The 19,463-nt window shown below is 42.2% G+C and overlaps 1 protein-coding gene across 2 annotated transcripts in view; it reads right to left on the bottom strand.

Annotated features, from left to right (window-relative positions):
• Nucleotides 1-13,702, bottom strand: part of tnk2a (tyrosine kinase, non-receptor, 2a) — a 48,145-nt gene extending 34,443 nt beyond the window's left edge. The window contains exons 1-19 of one of the 2 annotated variants that reach the window (XM_019266955.2): nucleotides 12,852-13,702; nucleotides 11,179-11,341; nucleotides 10,941-11,011; nucleotides 10,280-10,483; nucleotides 10,006-10,155; nucleotides 9,794-9,889; nucleotides 9,352-9,533; nucleotides 9,118-9,244; nucleotides 8,814-8,960; nucleotides 7,019-7,113; nucleotides 6,360-6,554; nucleotides 5,656-5,747; nucleotides 5,524-5,568; nucleotides 5,186-5,415; nucleotides 3,725-3,928; nucleotides 2,992-3,632; nucleotides 2,771-2,906; nucleotides 2,583-2,678; nucleotides 1,937-2,081 (exon numbers count right to left, since the gene is read on the bottom strand). In XM_019266955.2, the coding sequence (XP_019122500.1) occupies nucleotides 1,937-2,081; nucleotides 2,583-2,678; nucleotides 2,771-2,906; nucleotides 2,992-3,632; nucleotides 3,725-3,928; nucleotides 5,186-5,415; nucleotides 5,524-5,568; nucleotides 5,656-5,747; nucleotides 6,360-6,554; nucleotides 7,019-7,113; nucleotides 8,814-8,960; nucleotides 9,118-9,244; nucleotides 9,352-9,533; nucleotides 9,794-9,889; nucleotides 10,006-10,155; nucleotides 10,280-10,483; nucleotides 10,941-11,011; nucleotides 11,179-11,341; nucleotides 12,852-12,968 (3,136 nt within the window). In that variant the 5' untranslated portion in view covers nucleotides 12,969-13,702. The remainder of the gene's footprint in view (nucleotides 1-1,936; nucleotides 2,082-2,582; nucleotides 2,679-2,770; nucleotides 2,907-2,991; nucleotides 3,633-3,724; nucleotides 3,929-5,185; nucleotides 5,416-5,523; nucleotides 5,569-5,655; nucleotides 5,748-6,359; nucleotides 6,555-7,018; nucleotides 7,114-8,813; nucleotides 8,961-9,117; nucleotides 9,245-9,351; nucleotides 9,534-9,793; nucleotides 9,890-10,005; nucleotides 10,156-10,279; nucleotides 10,484-10,940; nucleotides 11,012-11,178; nucleotides 11,342-12,851) is intronic. The other variant, XM_019266956.2, reaches the window with a different exon arrangement.
• Between the last annotated feature and the right edge of the window lie 5,761 nt (nucleotides 13,703-19,463).

The following is a 19,463-nucleotide window of genomic DNA, read 5'->3' as shown; positions in this document are numbered from 1 at the left end:
ATAAATATTTGAAGGTACACAGATTTGTCTACATTCTGGTTCATTTTTATGTTCTATTAAACTCCGCGGTGGTGCCCTTGAATAGATGTTACCAGGTAACTTAAAGTAATAAATTCTGCATAGGGAAACTGATCACCATGAATAAAACTTTAACACAAGCACCTGGGTGAATACATAACACGCAGTTTTAAGCAAGAATTAATTGGCAATGGTAGAAAAGTAGATATGCATTGCTCAACAATAAAATGGAGTGAATGACAAGAAGAAAAAAAAAAAGGGTGAGTGAGGCAAGGCAGACAAAAACATTATGCATCCAGGCAGAGCACTTATGTCAGTGTTTTAAATATTTATTGCAGCAATATGCATTTGGCTTAAGTGGTGATCTGTCCACAAACCCTTGTGACAAAGAACATTATGGATGTGCTGTGAAAACTGCATGTTAAGTGAATTATATCATCTAAAATACTGTAATAAAAAATACATATAGAGAACTATTGACACTTAGTGCCTAAATGCCACTTCTCAGCTCTGTTGTATTGTAGGTGGAGCAGTTGTTTCGTCTGGGCCTGCGGTCGAGAGCCGAGTGTGAAGAGCTTCTGCAGCGCTCCAGTGGAACCTGGAAGAGTCCAGCACGCTCATGCTGGACGTACGGACCACACACGAAAACTGTAAGTACAACTAATCTGTAACCAACAACTCTTAACCACAATGACAAGATGTGTGACAATGTGTGACAATGTACTCCATCCTCTCTTCTTTCCTCGCCTGCCTCCTTCGGCCTGGTGCTGTTAACCACCCAGTATGATTGACCACATGCTGCCAGAGACTCTAAAAGTGTTGGCACCAGCGACTAGAAAAGTGTTAAAATACATTTCTAAAGTCACTTGCCCCTTTTTTATGTAATCAAAACGAGCGTGGTGTTCCTCAGGGATCAACTGGGGCCTCTTTATTTTATTTTAATGTTTTTCCAAGGTCTGTTATGCAAGTGAACTCAATGTTTCTTCACTATTGCTTTTTATTTTTGACTTGTTTAGCTTGACTTCTGGTTTTATGCATCCATAGTTACAGATAATTGATTATTATCATCGTGAAACCTTGAAACTAATCACCCTCAAAATCTATAATCGTTGCTTAGTCTCTAACAACACTTCTAGTGTTTCGCAGGTATTGTAAAGTCATTTAACTGGAGTTTTCTTGCTAACAGCTGCCTGCTGTGTTGGAAACAAATTTGCACACCTCTGGCACAAGGAAAGTACACCTGTTGGACTTACTAAAAGAAAGGAAGTTTGTTAAACAGAAATTAAGTTAACAGTAATAGTGCCAACTAAACTATACAAGAAATTATCTTGAATAATGTAACATGGTGCCAGGGAAGGGTGTGCAAATTTGTTTCCAATCACAGCAGGCAGCTGTTTTTAGCAAGAAAGCTCCAGTTAAATGACTTTACAATACCTGCAAAACACTAGAAGTGTTGTTAGAGACTAAGCAACGATTATAGATTTTGATGGTGCGATTAGTTTCAAGGTTTCACGATGATAATGATAATTTATCTGTAACTATGGATGCATAAAACCAGACATCAAGCTAAACAAAGTCAAAAATAAAAAGCAATAGTGAAGAACCATTGAGTGTCACTTGCATAACAGACCTTGGAAAAACATTAAAATAAAATAAAAGAGGTCCCAGGGTTGAGCCCTGAGGAACACCACACTTGATTACATAAAAAAGGAGAAAATGACTTTTGATGATTTTAACAAGTTCCACTTTTTCTAGTCGCTGGTGCCAAACATTTTAGAGGCTCTGGCAGCATGTGGTCACTGATACTGGGTGTCTTAACAGCAGCAGGCCGAGAGGCAGGCGAGGAAAGAAGAGAAGATGGAGTAACATCGTCACTCCATATGTGGTTGAGAGTCTTACCAGATTAGTTCTTACTTACAAGTTTCGATGTGGTCCGTACGTGTCCAGCATGAGCGTGCTGGACTCTTCCAGGTTCCACTGGCAGCGCTGCAGAAGCTCTTCACACTCGGCTCTCGACCGCAGGCCCAGGCGAAACAACTGCTCCACCTACAATACAACAGACGCTGAGAAGTGGCATTTTGTATAAATATTTTTTAAACAGTATTTTAGATGATATAATTTACTTTAACATGCAGTTTTACACATGCAACATCCATTAATGTTGTCTTTGCCACAAGGGTGTGTGGACAGATCACCACTTAAGCCAAATGCATATTGCTGCAATAAATATTTAAAACACTGACATAAGTGCTCTGCCTGGATTGCATAATGTTTTTGTCTGCCTTGCCTCACTCACCCTGTTTTTTTTTCTTGTCATTCACTCCATTTTATTGTTGAGCAATGGCATCATCTACTTTTCTACCATTGCCAATTAATTCTTGCTTAAAATTGAGTGTTATGTATTTCACCCAGGTGCTGTGTGTAAAGTTTTATTCATGGTGATCAGTTTCCCTTATGCAGAATTTATTTACTTTAAGTTACCTGGTAACATCTATTCAAGGGCACCACCGCTGGAGTTTAATAGAAACATAAAAATGAACAAGAATGTAGACAAATCTGTGTACCTTCAAATGATTTATGGCCTGAGGGATGCTCCAGCTGTGACTCTGCAGAGCTGCCTGACACTCCTCCAGGGTGACACCGTGTACTGCTCCCTGGACCTGTCAATCACACCATGGAGGGTAAAAGTTAAAAGAAACATGACCGGGCCTGAGCGCTGTTTGCATTTTTAATAAACTTCCCTCTTGTTTACCTGTGTGATGCTCTGCTCTTGTTGCATGCTGGGAGCTGCAGTTCGCCCGTTGTTGTTGTTGTAGGACGAGTTGGGTTTGGCTCCGCCGGGCTTCTGCATCATGGGTTTGACTGCTGCCATATTGGCTGCTCCGTATCTGATTAGAAAACAGCACATGTAAGGTCACGGTCATACTAAACTTTGTAGCGGGAGTGATTGAGGTAAGACCGTTCGACACAAACCTTTCCAGAAAAGCTGGCCGATCTGGCAGCGGGGCGGGAGCAGAGCTCTGAGAGCTGTCGATCAGTGAGGAAAGTCCACGCCCCTCACGAAAGGTGAGAGGCTCCAGTAAGGAGCTGGATGAGTAGGAGGAACCACGTGTGGAATTTGAGGTGACTTGAGGCAGTGAGGAGGTGGACGAGTTGGACGACAGGAGTGGACCCAGGAGTCCGGACGCCCGGCGTGGGGACACGGAGAGCGGAGGAGGAGGCAAGGCCACGGGGGAGGAGGAGAGCGGAGGTACCAGCGGGAGGGGGGAGGAGGAGCGGGAGCCCGGTTGGGAGAAGGCGTGGTCTCTGGGTGGGATCTGAGGAGGTGTGTCTTCCTGGTCGCCCAGGGAGATGGAGCTGGAGCGCGCCTGCGGGTGGGCGGGGCGGGAGGAGAGGTTGTGTTTGGAGGGACGCATCGGTGGGACGGGGCTGCGGGGAGGCAGCACCGGCCGGTCCTCGAAGCAGGAGGAGAAGGAAGCGGCGGAGGTGGAGGAGGGGGAGGGAGGAGGCAAGTAGATCTGGCGGTGTGGACCCAGAGGAGCTAGAGGCATGGGCAGGGGTGAGGATGGGAGAGAGCGGCCTGTTGCCATGGGAACCTGGAGCTTCACCATCACCTACACCCACAAAGACAGACAAATATCAGCATAGATATGTGTGTGTGTGTGTTAAACATGTCCACTCATCTCTAAACTGAAACTCTCTTCACCTCTCGCTGTAGTTCTTGGAAGAGGTCAGCTGACTGCGACTCGCTCCTGCCTGCCATAGAGCCGCTGGGCGTGACCGCGGTCTCTTCAGCGAATCCCTTGTTGATAGACCGCACCTCCTGGTCCTCCGATTGGTCGTCGAGCTCCGCGGTAACCTCGTCGTAAGACGGCTGAGGGAGAGGCCAGTCCAGGATGGATGGAGTGTCCTGAGGATGAAACAGTCTTTTTGAAAGATTATGTTTTTAAAGGAACACCATTTCCCAAAAGCACTTGACATCGACAGTGAAGAGGTGAGTGCATGGGCGTATCGAGGGGTCAGATTTAGTTCAGACATGTCTGTAAAAGCACAAAGAGGCTGAAAATTAATGGCTTTCATGGTTACAGACGACAGTCACGATGACAGAAGATTTATGGGAGCTGTAGTTTTTGATGTGCTCAAGGATCAAGGATGTATTAATTATCCCAAAGGGGCAGTTTGTTGGACAGCCAGCAGTGACCACATAACCACATAACCACATAACCACATAACCGAACTTTGTTAACGTCACATGTTTCATTTTCGAATACTGTGCATGTTGTTTGTCAAGAACATGCTTCGCTTGTGTTGAAATGTTGAATGACTGAGTTACAGAAGCCAGTGGAACAGATCTTCATCCAGATGTAACACAGAGATCATTTTTATGACATTGCTCCCAATTTCTGATCTGAATCTGATTAAATAAAAACTAAATAAATTAGTTTAGATTTAGATTTCGAGTGTTTCGTCTGATGTAACACTGGAACTGTTTGATTCGATTATCTTGTACATGATAGATGCCGAGGCAAGAGCAAAGTCTTCCTCTGAGGAATATGAATGTCTGTTTCATTTGTTCTTGACATATTTCAGTCTGGACCGTTCATAGAGGACAAAAAACAACAAACCCAAACTCTAAAGTTAACGACAGCTTAGCCGACTGTAGATAGGAGAAGTTATAGTGAACGCCCAAAGTAAACCACTGAGGCATGAGCGTGCACATGATCAATTATGCAGCGCACGTCCATCACAATGCACGTGCCTCAGGCACTTTCAAGGACGAGAGGTTGTTCATGACATCTCTGACGCTACAGACCACTTCGTATTGAGAACACACACAGTGTGATGTGACAGTGTGAGGTAGCCTGAGGGCTCTGACAGGACTTTTGTAACACTCACGTGACGGGTGAACCGAAAGGTCAAAAGGTAACTCGTATCACGAGATCAGCTGGGAAATCTTGTGAGGAAAAGTCTTTCCTTTGGTTGCTGGGCAGCTCAAATGGTTAAAAAAATGTCCCAGCTATCAATTAGTGCCTTTTAATGCAGCACAACGTTGTCTAATTGAGTGCATACGTCTATGAACGTGCATTTACATTGTCATAAGTCTTAAACGACAAGTGTTTTCTGTGATTCTGTGACAGGTCAGACTACTTTCACTCTCCAACTGTACCTTCAGCGTGTCCTCGTCCTGCCTCTCGGTGAGCGGCGAGGGCGTGGTCGAGCTGAAGCTGTCGTCGGTGAAGTCGATGAGCGACACCTCGCTTTTGGCCGCACGCACGCCGGAACCCTCCCACGGCCGAAGCTTCAGACCCAGGGACACTCCCAGCCTCTTCAGCCCGGACGAAGTGCTGGTGTCGTCGTCGTCGTCGTAATCGTCCATCACAGAGTCATAGAACGGCTCTAGGGAGACAAACGCGGACGTGAGTGTCAGGAAAACAACAGCAGCAGGTGTTTAAAGGTGGGACTGCAGAGGACAGGCAGCACAGGAAAAAGAGGAGATGAACTTACTCTTCAGCAGAACGGCAGGTTGAGGTGGACGAGGAGGAGGTTGCTCTGATGAAGAGAGTTTTGGACATTTAGCTTCACAAACAGAAGAGTTCCCTACAGATCATCATGACACAAACAAAGAAAAACACTTACTCTTGGCACGGTTGGGAAGTTTGGTCGGCCTTGCAATGCCTGAATCCATTCCAAGAACATCAGGAGGGTCCATGGGGTTCCCCAGATACAGACTGAAAGGGAGCAGACGAGAGGTCATTACAAAACCTGGAGAAAGAAGGATTCTCATCCAGAATGAATCTGACTCTCTTTGTCTCTAGATATATATAAATATAAACAGCAGTGTTATAGCCATCCAAATGATTCTGATGTTGATGAAGAACTTGTAATTGGAAAACAAACGTCACTGGAGTTCATGTTTCTGTTTACATTCTTGCACCAGTTTTGAGCTCTCTCTGGATTTGAGTGAAAAATCTGAACGAGTACGACGTCTGCTGCTGAACGAAAGGTGACGCACTGCTGCACTCCAGTGGACGGAAGTGGAATAAGAACTTAAAAGAAGCAATACCACAGTATAAAAATACTCTAAAAGTACTTCAGTATCGGCATCAAAATATATACTACAATTCAGAGAGAGAAACTGCCCTTTGTACTCCAGTGAATAGAAGTAGAATTAAGTACTTTAATACAAACATTACACATTATGTTCCAGGCTATATCATTGTCCTACACTATATATTATGTTATACTATATTACTAAAACCTTATTCATTCTATAATCCCATACTATATTAAACTGTATTATATGTTATACTGTATAAAACTAAAGTGGCGACTTCATTGACCTGTCTATACGATCTGCGTGTCCCCAGCTCCTGTGAGGGTCCGTGTCTCCGTGTCCAGTGTGGATAAAGGAGTGTTTGAGCGGTCGGCTGATGTCGTGAGCGGACAGACCAGCGACCGATGTCACCACGTGACGTGGAAACTGCCCGACGCGCAGCGTCCCCCTGTTCTGACCTCGCCACCAGTAGTGCTCCGCCCTGAAAACACACACAACAACAAACGTCTCTGTCACATGAATACACTCATTTACCAGTGGATATGAAGTAATATCTAGTTGGCTCGTGGGTTTTCATTTAGGCAGTGTTACACACACACACACAAGACTAAACGGATGTGTGTCTGTCCAGTCACCAGAAGCTACAATATTTCTATAATGAGCCACTAAGTGAACAGTAATTACAGTAATTTTCCACAATGCAAAGAATCCAACCCCAACAAAAGACGCATTTGTCATGTAGGAATGAGCTTCATTCTTCCCCGACACACACACACACACACACACACACACACACACACACACGGCTTTCAAACCAGTAATTTAGTTTAAATACTGCTCCGTGTACAAGAATTCAGTTGGAGGACTGTGACATTCTTCTACCTTCGTGTGTGTGTGTGTGTGTGTGTGTATGTGTGTGTGTGTGTGTGTGTGTGTATAACAAACCTTCCCTCTATGATGGTGATGACGTCGTTCATCTTAATCTGGAGCTTGTCTTCCTCCTCAAAGTCCTGCAGCGCTCTCATGTCTGTAGGCATAGTCTGCAGAACACATACACACTTAGAGCTTTAGATGACACATTACTGCCATCAGCAGGATCATGGAGACAAACACTTCATGTCATTTTGCATAATGGTGATTCATTTGTTTCTACTCGATGTCCTTTATTGGGCCGGTACATCACTTGGTGACAAACTACAACACATTAAATATGAGTAATGGATATGATTTGTTCCTTTCTTGTTAATAAATTTAGTCCAAAGTTAACCACAGAACCTTTAATGAGTTCACGAGTGCCTTGTTTGACATCTCTACAATGTAAAAGAGGCACTCCGGTTAAATCCTGTGGCGTTTGAGTGGAAACTGATCGAGTTGGCTTGTCATACAGAAGCCTATTTCATCCACTAAGCATACCATACACCAAGTGTGCGATCAAAAACAATACGCTAATTGCAGTACATGATAATTTACTATACTTAATTATTTTAGTAAAGCAAGCTGGCAAATGCTTCTCAAGCTGCTAATGAAAAATAATAATTTGGTGGACCACCTTATTAGAAAATGTCTACGTATTTCAACCATTTTTCTCATAATTCTAATTATATTCTCACTAATGCTACAATGCTAACCTCATACACCGGCTCTGCAAATATTCGTAACATCTACTAACTTATATTGTGGTGGAGTCATGCCATAAATAATGAGTAATAAATGTTTATTATTTACGGAAGCGCATTGCATTCACTGGATTAAAAAAAAGAGACACTTTATCTCATAATTACGAGATCTTTTCTCGTAATTATGAGATAAAGTGTCTCGCTTTTTTTTTTATCCCTGTCCCATAACTAGGTCTGTATTAGGTACAGTAGCTAGTCCAGGCTGCTTTCTGTGCTCACTTAACTAACGTTTCACTCCCTGACTCTGTAGTAGAGATTCAGGAAATGCAAAGACGAGCAGCGCAGCCACCCTAAAGCTTTCCGAATAAACTTAAATCTGCATAAACCATTTTTAAATGCTTCTATTTCAGTCCGACCACAAGTAAACACAGAAACTAGCCCCTACTTGGGGGGCGACTTGCCATTGAACCAGATGTTAGAAATGATTTTTGTTCATGAATTTATCTGGAAAGCTTTAGGAGGCTCGTGGCTGAGTGTATTGTGAGTTATTTCACTAGTGTGTGTAAAAGTAAATTCAAAGTCTTTGTTTCGATCACTAGAGACAAACAATCTCCCCCTTCTTAACATTAAGACACCAGCTCCTTTAGTCTTTGTAAATTGCGATGCCTAGACTCAACTTTGCACCTAAATACAAGATCCTGCAGGATACTTTAGGTTTAAAACACATCAACGGGGGCCAGCGCCAATACTTGCAACAGACAAAAGGGTGTGGAAACACTTCAGGTATAAATATCCAGGTGTCCCCATATTCGGGGTCTTTACTCCATCTTTGACCACTTGTGTGTTGAACTGACCTTTTCTTTGCAAAGAAAATAAAAACCTTGTCGGCCGGCAGAAGTCTCTATTTCATTCTTCACCAGCAGCAGAAAATTTCCACAGCATGTGACACAGAATGTGAACAAGAAATCTAAATTTCCCTCTAAGCCAAGCTTGCGGGTGCCCTCCCTTTTGCAGTTTACAAGTTCTGTTATTGAAAATAGCTTATGTTACAGGCATATTTGCTGACTGATGATGTAACTACAAGCCTTTATTCAGCTTCATCTCGACTCAAACTACTGTGCTACCTCGAGCAGGAAGTCTCTGAGGGCGACAAACGTCGGTCTGTCCTCAGGTTTCGGGCTCCAGCACTGCAGCATGACGTTGTATATATCTTGAGGACAGTCGTCTGGTTTGCACAACCTCTCGGCCTCCACGTCCACCTTGTGGAGGATCTACAAACAGACACATACATAACAGAACACTGAATTAGAATTACCTGGTAAATTCAAAGATGTTGGAAAAGTTTCGTGGGTTGAGGTTTTGCAGAATATGCTTTTTTTTTTTCATAGCAAAGTGGAAAGTTGTGTGTGTGTATACATATGCATGCACCTGGCTCCCATTAAGGCCCAGCCACGGCTCCTGTCCGTGGGTGAACATCTCCCACAGAGTGACCCCGAACATCCAGGTGTCAGACGCATGAGAGAAAGTACGAGACTTCAGAGACTCCGGAGCACACCTGGAGAGAGACGAGGACGGAGACAGAGATCCAGAGAAGAATGCTGATGACTGTTTCGGTCACTCAAACTATAAATGTTGAGGCCACAAACGACACGCTCGTCTTACCATGGGAAAGGGATTTTGTGGCCCTCCTCCATGACGTATTGATCGGTGTGCGTCGGCAGCGCCCTCATCAGGCCAAAGTCTCCGATCTTCACCGTGTCATTGGTGGACAGCAGGACGTTGCGGGCAGCCAGGTCTCTGTGGAGGAAACGCTTCTGCTCCAGGTAGGCCATGCCACACGCCACCTACATACATACACAGTGCTACTTACTACTAATTCTACTGCACTCCATCTCAGATATTTGACTTTTTATTCCACTACATAAACGTCCTGCCGCATTGCACACGAATTCTAAAAATCAGTTTTCTTTTTTGGGACTAAACTGTGAAACTTCATCAGCAGAAATTTGCAGGAACAGTAAATCTCTGGGCACTGCACCAAATGTCTGATGAAATTCTCATTTCCACTTCCTCCTGTGTCTATTTCTTTTTCTTGTTAACCGACCTGCACTGCGTAGTTACACAGAGAGGAGATGAGGATGTGACCCTGACGCTTTCTCAGACGATCCAACAGGGAACCCAGAGGGGCCAGCTCAGCCACCTACACACAAAAACACACAGTATGGAAATAAAAGACTCATAGTACTGCAAAATGAAACTGTGGATTATGGGTGATTGGTCTGTGTGTTTGAGAATGAGTGTGTGTGTGTGTTTTACCATCTTCATGGGCTGTGTGAGGACGATGCCGTACAGGCGGATGAGGTTCTGGTGGCTCAGTGAATGCATGGCGTTCACCTCTCTGATGAAATCGTCCAGGCCGTCTGAGTCCAACACACTTGCCTTCAGACACTTCACCGCCACTGACAGCTGGAGAGACAGAAAAGGAGAGACGACAACCAAAAGAGGCCGATTTGTAGTTTGGATCTTTCCAAATTCAAAAAATCTAAAGTTGAATTGAAGTTTTTGTTACTCTCTCTCTATTGTGTCTCACCACTCTGCCGTTGGGTCCGGTCCACTCTCCTCTCCGCACCACCCCGAACGTGCCGTCCCCGAGTCGCTCAAACAGCTGCAGCTCCGACTCTCTGATCAGGCAGGTGAGCGAGGCCGCCGACTCGCTCGTGGCCGGGCCGATGCTGGACGACGCCCCCTGAGGTTGCTGCTGTAGGTCCGTGTCGGGTCGTTTCACTGGAAACACCTACAGACCCAGAAGAAGTCAGGGATTTTCCTTCTTGTGCTCATAAAACAGCATATTATTGATTTGACTTATTTATGGAGCTACAAAACACACCAGTCCCAAGATGTTCAAGTAGGAACACTTAGAAAAATGTGACATAAACAATAAAATCTCACTGAAAAAGACACGGTCACCCTGCAGCCTTAGAAGTCCGTTACAGGACAGAAGAAATTTGCTTAAAATTTGTATCTTATTTGGCTTTCAAACTTCTGTTCAGCTGGTGGTGAAACATCGAGATCAAAAAGTCTAATAATAAATGTTACGAAATACAAGACTGTGTGTGTTTGTTTAATAAAAGCAACGTGATCCTTTACTCTCCCTGTGAGGACTTTTTTTCCTCGGAGGGATCAGCTCTGGTTGAAAAACTGTCTTTGCAAAATATTGTGTGTGTGTGTGTGTGTGTGTTTGTGTACTGCACCTTGCTCATCCAGGATTTGCGTTTATAAAGGGCTCTCCTCCTCTTGACTGCCTCCCAAAGCCTCCTCTGACCTGAACCGACACAATCACAAACACTGAAAACTGAAAAAAACAGCAGTTTACTGTTGAAGCTGCTGCGGGCGGAGCTAGTTTTACTTTATATAATGGGGGGTGGTGTTCAGGTGAGAGGATTTGAGATTATTTGTTAAACTTCAACATGCACTAGACGTTTGGAATACCCGGGCGTCCCATGCCGATCTTCTCCAGGTCTTCATTCTTAACGTAGTCGAAGTGGGAGAGTCGCGTGACGTTGAGATCGTCCCGGATCCGCAGGAAGTACTGCTGCAGCTGCACATCTGTCAGCAGCTCCAGCAGCCACTCTGTGCCCTCCTCACACTGCATCTGCACACAGACATTCACCTCGTGTTACTATACATGTGAGGACACATGAAATCACTTAAAATATTAAAGAAATAAAACAATTTATTATTTGAACAGAATACTTCATCCATGATGGATTTCTTCCTGAGTCATGTCAGATTTTCTGGTTGTTTAACAATGAAGACCGTTGTTGTGATTAGTGTGTGAGTGACGTGGTAATGGAGGAGCTACTCTAAATGATTGATGACAGACTCCAGCATCAATACATAAAAATCTATTGAAAACATTTTACCCGGCTATAACCTCATACAACTCCACGTCCTTCAGGTTTTTACGGATGAAACAAACAGGATGCCACGTGTTCATTTGTGAGCTTCAGTGCTGATGGAACATGCCAAACATTTGCTGGTTTCAGCCTCAAAAATTTTATGTTTATTCACTTTGGACACTGAAAACCTGTCGGCCACCATCTGCGTTTTAAGACCAAGTTTAATCTGAGCTGTCACGACATTATTACAGCATAAGAACGCAAGAAAAAAAACATATTTTATTGATCTGCAAATATTCGTAATATCTTATGTTTTGCTTTTAACAGAGGTGTCTTTTAAAGAAGCTTTTTTCCTGTGAATTATGATTTAACATCTTTAAAAAATGATCCACAACAAGAAAACAAATCAGTCTTTGGTTAAATTTGGTGCTGATGTTAGGTCACATGTAGTTATCGGTTTGTTGATTTGTCTGAAAGGTTGACTAGGAAGACTAAAGACTAAACCATTTAAATTAAAACCTGTTTTATTTCATGCACTGATCATGTTTTGAGATTTGGGGCTTCTATAACATGTCTTCATCCAGACTAGTGGAAAGAAAACACCCTAAATTAGCTGTTTATTTTATTTGTGTCATCTAAAGTTACCATTGGATAATACATCATTTGCATATTTCAACGTATAATGTATCAAAAATAAAATACAAAAAATAACTGTCTGATTGTTAATGTTAAAATCTTGTACCCTTAACCTGTAGTGTTTTGCAAAACGGATGGAATTACACACGATACATATATTTACAGACTCTTTAAAGGTTTTCTCACAGAGGTTTGTTCATATATCTTTCACAGCTTGACTTATATAACATTTCATTCAACATTTTTTATGTCTGCAATAAAAGCAATAAAAAGAGATATCCTACATTCCCTTTATAAAAACCTTTTGACTCACATGCGTCGACAAAAAGAAACAAGAATTTTTGAATCTGAAAACGCATGCGAATGAGCATATTTAAATTAGTTAATGCACCATTTGCATATTTTAACATACGCGTGATACAAAAAAAAAAAACTGACTTCATGTAAGCAATCAGCTGATTCATGGTGACATCCATTACCATGTCTTATACATCTGTGTTCAGATGTTTACACTGTTCATCTGTAGTGTCTATAGTCTGCAGCACATCAACACACAGCACACACACACACACACACACACACACACAGAAGAATCACTGCACGTCCAACCACAACTTCAGACTTTACCATTTGTGCCCCGACACTTTCTCTGATCCTCCCGTCTCTCTCCTCTTCATCCTCCTCCTCCCCCTCCTCCTCACCTCTGGTGTAAGGGAGTCGCTGATACATATAGCTCTCCCCCATAGTGTGGCAGCTCTTCTCGTCCTCTGCCTTGTCTCTCTCTCTCTCTCTCTCTTTCTTTCTCTAGCTGCTATTCAGGGGGGAGGCGTTAGCTCTGCCTCTCCGAGTCCAGTTTGCTAATCTCCTCTCGGCTCGGTGACCTTCTCTGCTCAATCGATTGGCGCACAAACGCACCAGGAGGCATTTGACGCCGCTCTCTCTCTCCAGCCGTATCACCTAAAGCTATCTATAAACTCCCTCTGTCTTCCCCTCCCACCGGTTCTTTCTCTCCCTGCTGACTCACGGCTTCCTGCAGCATCCGACGCCTCCATCCTTCCCTTTCTCTCTCTCCATCCTTTCCCTCCTCCCTCTCTCTCTCTCTCTCTCTCTCTTTAGCTCTACATCTCCTTCTGCCTCAGCAGCCGAGCCCACTGTCTGATATTAAATAATTCAGCAGCGCTAACAAGAGGATGAGAGGGAGATGGTGGAGGAAGGAGGAGGGGAGAAGATGCGGATGCAAATAGGTGGACAGATGGAGGGGTAAATGGATGAACGGTCAGGCCAAAGAGAAATAATAGGGGAGACGGTTCCCAGCATGCATTTGATGGATGCTGACATGCAGATGGCACAGCAGGGAGCGAGCCATCGACCCAAACATGGAAGTATGATGCAGTAAATTAGCTTTGAGCTGGTTGCAGTGTGTAAACTGAGTGTTGTTTGTGTTTCAGGCTGCTGCTATGACATAACTCTGGGCCCTGGGGAAACATGACTGGCATCTTTCACAGTTTTTAGACATTTAGCAAGAAGAAAAAGTCAGATATTAAAAATGTTATCACCCGTTTATGCCTTTGCACAAAACATATGTTTTTACTTGTATGTGTATAATAGTTATATGTCTATATGGCTGCTGCACATTCTTAGCCCAGGGCTAAGACTTTAACATACTGTAAGCACAGGGCTGTGATTCACACTGCTTTATACTAGACCTGGGTTAAATATAACGCGTCTTTATATTTATATGCATTGTTTACTTTAGCCCTGTTTCACACTGGCACCTTTAGATACCCACAAACACCAAGGTCAGCAAGCCCTATAGGCTAAAATCAGGGTCACCCACTTTGTGCCTATGTGAAAGCCTCAGCCTGGAGCTAACAGCTCTCTTAGCCTGGAGCTAACAACTCCCTTAGCCTGGAGCTAACAGCTCTCTTAGCCTGAAGCTAACAGCTCCTTTAACCTGGAGCTAACAGCTCCTTCAGCCTGGAGCTAACAGCTCCTTCAGCCTAAAGCTAACATCTCCTTTAGCCTGGAGCTAACAGCTCCTTTAGCCTGGAGCTAACAGCTCCTTCAGCCTGAAGCTAACAGCTCCTTTAGCCTGGAGCTAACAGCTCCTTTAGCCTGGAGCTAACAGCTCCCTTAGCCTGGAGCTAACAGCTCCTTTAACCTGGAGCTAACAACTCTCTTAACCTGGAGCTAACAGCTCCTTCAGCCTAAAGCTAACAGCTCCTTCAGCCTAAAGCTAACAGCTCCTTTAGCCTGGAGCTAACATCTCTCTTAACCTGGAGCTAACCGCTCCTTTAGCCTGGAGCTAACAGCTCCTTTAGCCTGGAGCTAACAGCTCTCTTAGCCTGGAGCTAACAGCTCTCTTAGCCTGGAGCTAACAACTCCTTCAGCCTAAAGCTAACAGCTCTTTAGCCTGGAGCTAACAGCTCCTTTAGCCTGGAGCTAACAGCTCCTTTAGCCTGGAGCTAACAGTTCTCTCAGCCTGGAGCTAACAGCTCCTTTAGCCTAAAGCTAACAGTCCTCTTAGCCTGGAGCTAACAGCTCCTTTAGCCTAAAGCTAACAGCTCCTTCAGCTTGGAGCTAGTTTTTATTTTAGCCTGGGACAGGGAGGCTTTCAGTCTGCGTTCAGCTTTGTGTAAAAAGTCTTTTGTTCAGCTTTGTTCTCCTCGTTCTGAGTCTATTTCTGTTTAAGTACGTTGTACACACACTTGGCCAATGAAGCTAATTCCAATTCTATTTCTGATTATTAAAAATTAAATACCGTTGGACTTACAACAAGAAATTAAAAGATGCCCAAATGACAAAACTATTAAGAAGAAATAATTACATTGATGATCCGATTCTTTTTCTAGCGCCATGGTTCGGTCATGTTTTATTTTCTCTTGTACTTTATGACAAAATAACAAATTAACTAAATAATAATGAAAAACTAATAATGGATTTGTGTCACACAGAGAGCCGTGATTTTACACACTCAACTTCAAAGGCAATTCTGATATTTCTTGACTAAACATCTTGAAAATGTTTTAGTCAAAAATTAGAATTACACACTAGTAATGTAATAAAAGAAACAACACGAAGATAAAATGCTGATTTAGTCAAATTCTGCTACTTTAATCGGTGGCTTGTTAAACATTTCCTCAGGATCTGAAGTGATTTTTAAGAATGTGATTAATCAGTATGTTTAATAAAAGCTTATCCACTGCTTGCACAGAGTTTTAGATCAAGATAAAAATGTACACTTAAATCCAATCTGCCTGATCGTCACACTATTTGAATAGTGTGACGCGTTCGTTTTTTAGCTCCTACCGAGCATTTAGAAACAAGGACGAAAGTATGAAATATAATAAAACAGAATTTAACATGAACTGCACAGTATGTATCTGTGCGTCTCACATGTGTTCGTGTGTGTGAGCATCTGTGGCCTATATGAGCATAAAAACAGAGCTTTCATCTCTCTGAGTTTTATCCAGGGCGATGCTCTAGATAGAGTTAAGTTAAATTTAGCGTGGAGCGGTGTGTGAACGGAGCAGCTTCGCCGTCATCACAGCATCAGACACGTGACATTCAACGTCCAAATGCTTTGACCACACCGGAAACCGACAGTTTTCGGTGCAGCCTTCCTAAAATGTGGTACATTTACTGTTAAATCAGCATTAAGAGTATCAAGACAAAGTATAATGTGGAGAGGGAACGTTGACCTGTCAAGTTTATACTTCTTTACACCTTTACTCCACTACTATTATTGTACTTTTTACTCCACAACACGTATGTGCCAGAGACAAAAACACAAAATATAATAACACACTGGACCTTTAAGTCAAATTAAAATGGTATTACCGGGAGGATACTACTGCCAGCATCACTGTGGATGTGTTGATGAAACTGGACTCACCCTGGTGGACGTCTTCTGGTGGATCAGGAGTTTAAAGCTGCAGTCAGGGAGTGACTGAGGTCGCTGGAGGTCACCTGGTGGAGGCCATGGGTGGAGGAACTTCACATCTACAGGTGGAAAATAAACGAATGAAGTTAAACTTCTGAGCTCCGTCTGTCTCTGAGCAGACTGAAACAAAGTGAGGAAGACAGACGAAGAAACAGGCCGAGCTGGCAGCCGACAGCAGCTTTTCTGTGGGGGAGGACTGAGCGACTCACAGGGCCCACACGCTTTCCTTTTTTAATCTGACATAAATTTAATTTGACTCCTTGAAAACACTCAAATATTTGATGCCATGCAGCGGGTTGTGCTGCTTGTCAGTGTGGTACCACTTAAAGGGCTCATTGACCTTTGATTTGCTGTTTTTAATATTAAAAAAATATATATCTGAAGACAAATCCAGTCTTGAGGAAGTAAGGTCTAAATTAAGTCGTCGTTTTTTATATTAATATTCGTGTACATGAGTGGATTTCATAAGGGAGTATACACTGATTGATCTGAAGTCTTACTGACAGTCATATTTCAACTTATTTTTGAGGAAACGGCAGTGTTGAAATATCAGAAGAAGTGTCTGATTCAGCTGCATGTCGATGGCAGATTTATGATTTAGAGTAACGGCTGTAATTGGAGAATGAATGGTTGTAAATACGGTTGCTATGGTATTATATATGCATATATATATATATATATATATATGTTACTGCCCACGTCCACGCTGTTTCATGTTCTGCACTGAGATACCAGATGCAAATTCCTCACATGTGAAAACATGTGAAGCTGCTACGATCAATGTTTGATCAGGTAAATGTGAATATTCTCTAGTTCCTTTAGCAGGATTCAGTAATCTGAATATTGTTCAGTTGTGGAGACATTTGAGGACTCATCAATTTGTACCAAAAACAAATAAATGATTGACAGATGAATCAATAATGAATATAGGCAATTTAACTGAATGGTTAACCCTTATACTGCTGCCATACTTTAACTATATTTACTACATATTCACATCTCAGGATATATATTTATTACTACAGCACATGTAGATTTTACCACAGGCTGTTCTCTGTAATGTTGTTATATATGTTGTTTCTGTGGCAACATCTGGAATTGTTTGTGCATATGACAGAATAAGATAAAAGAAAGATCTAAATAAATAAAATATAAGAGTGTACAGTCTTCTGGGGTTTATTAAATATACAATTGATCATTTTTATGACTTAAATCTGACCAGAAATCAGCAATAACACACACAGCGTGTTTGTTTATCGTCTCAAATGTTAATAATAATAATATGAACTAGATTTAACAGAATTAAAGATACATGTGTCACAGAGGGAAAGATGTATTCATCTGTAATGAGCAAAGGCTTTAATTGATCGAGCTGCTCACACACACACACTCAAAGCTGATTATCCTCTCTCTCTCTGTCAGTCACGTTATGTTCCCACCTGTGTGTGTGTGTGTGTGTGTGTGTGTCAGTAACTGAATTCATCGTGATTTCATTCATTCATTTTTTTTTGCCTTTTGTTTTGGTTCTAATCTTCCACACACAGCGAGCTGCCCGGTGACAGACGCCCGGCGTACCGACCTGTGAAGGCGGGGAGAGCAGTCCTCTTCCTCCGGGTCAGTCCGAGCTCTCTCTCTCTTTTTACCGTGAAGCTGTTACATGTAACGGTTCCGTTATCGCTCCCTCTCTCCGTTTCTTCCGTTAATTCCGGGACTCAGTGCGCGTGCCGAGATTTATGAGCGTCACCGTGCGTAACCTCACGCGCAGAAATAACCGTTATAATTCCACTTCCTGTTCGGAGGTTTCAGGCTTCACAATAAAAGCACGCACTTTTGAAGTAAACAAAAATGTTTCATTTTTTTAAAATGTGAATTATTTCCCCCCTGTTTTTTTTAATATGTATTCATTTTAATAAATATATATTTGAATTAAAAAACTATATTTGTGATATTAAATATTACATAGTAGCAAATCTTAAACACTCCAAATGGTACAGTGTGAATTATACAAATTAAATACAACTAAACACTATCTTCATTTACTCGTAATATATACACCTTTATCTAATCATGGTTAACACACAGATTAAATAAAGCAGATTTACAAAAAATAAAAATAAATCCTGTTAATTCCAGATTTGTAGCTTTTTTTTGTTGTTAATAATGGTCAAAAGTAAGACAATTTACGCTGTGGGGAAAGTAAATAAATAAAAATCACAAAATAATCTGGTGTACTATTCTGCATGATAAATGGCACAGATGGATGCAAACAGTGCTTTTATTCTGAAAAAGCACATAACCGGAAGTTATAAAGCCTAAAATTATATGCATATAAAAATCTAAAAAAGGGACAAACTGCTCCTTTGAAGTAAATTCCTGTTGTTTACCACGATACAAACTAAACTCAGACATGGATTTACTGGATGCTGTAAAGCCAAAAAGGGTTTATTTCACTTTTCTGCTGAACATGGAGGTCACAGAAACAGAAACAGTTTTTTAAAGTACAGCAATCATACTGAAGAGGTTTTGAAACAAAGTCTTTCTTCATATCCTAACAGTATTTTAGTTACAGTGAGCAGAAAGTCCATTTCCCAACCACCCGACTTCCCCCCCCGCAGGATGAAGTAACCTCTTTCATTTCTTGACAGATGAAGGAAAGTAGAAACAGGATATAACAATATGAAACTCAACAGAAGTGACACGAAGAAACAGACGTATTCATACATGTAATAATGAGTCATGAAAGAGACCTTGGATTTGGTTTTAAGTTTGTTAAGATGATTATAATAGCGTTCATATAATGTTTCAATAGGGTTGACTGACCAATTCTGTTCTTTTAACATGTTTTCTTATTAAATCATTTCTATCAGCACGTTCTGGGAATAGCACTAACATTATTGGGAAGAAAAATGGTCAAATAAAACAACATGTTGGACACAAATATTGTTTCGTGCTTGAAAAACATTTGTTGAACCTTAATGTGTAACATGGTGCAGGTCTGTTGAGCTACATCTCGGTAAAGCATTACAGTAACATGCAGCGGAGAGGAAACACAGCGCGGCACATGCAGAGACAGTTGTCGTGGCTTGTGGAATGATTGATGAATGATTTTTGTGATAAATACGTAGGTGAAGCATCTGTGGCGTTCACAGGAATAAACCCCCGAGCGAGGTTTGGAGGTAACGAGCCCCGACAGACTCAGAGCATGATACAGAAATGAGAGCTGGAGGACTGTGCCTACACACATACATACATGCACGCATACAGACAAACACCGTCCAAAAATAAAGACACAAAAA

This window comes from Larimichthys crocea, chromosome XXIII (assembly GCF_000972845.2).
Source record: "Larimichthys crocea isolate SSNF chromosome XXIII, L_crocea_2.0, whole genome shotgun sequence".
NCBI classification, from domain to species: Eukaryota; Metazoa; Chordata; class Actinopteri; family Sciaenidae; genus Larimichthys; species Larimichthys crocea.
Note: the sequence above shows the minus strand (reverse complement) of the source record. Positions and strands in the feature narration are given on the sequence as shown.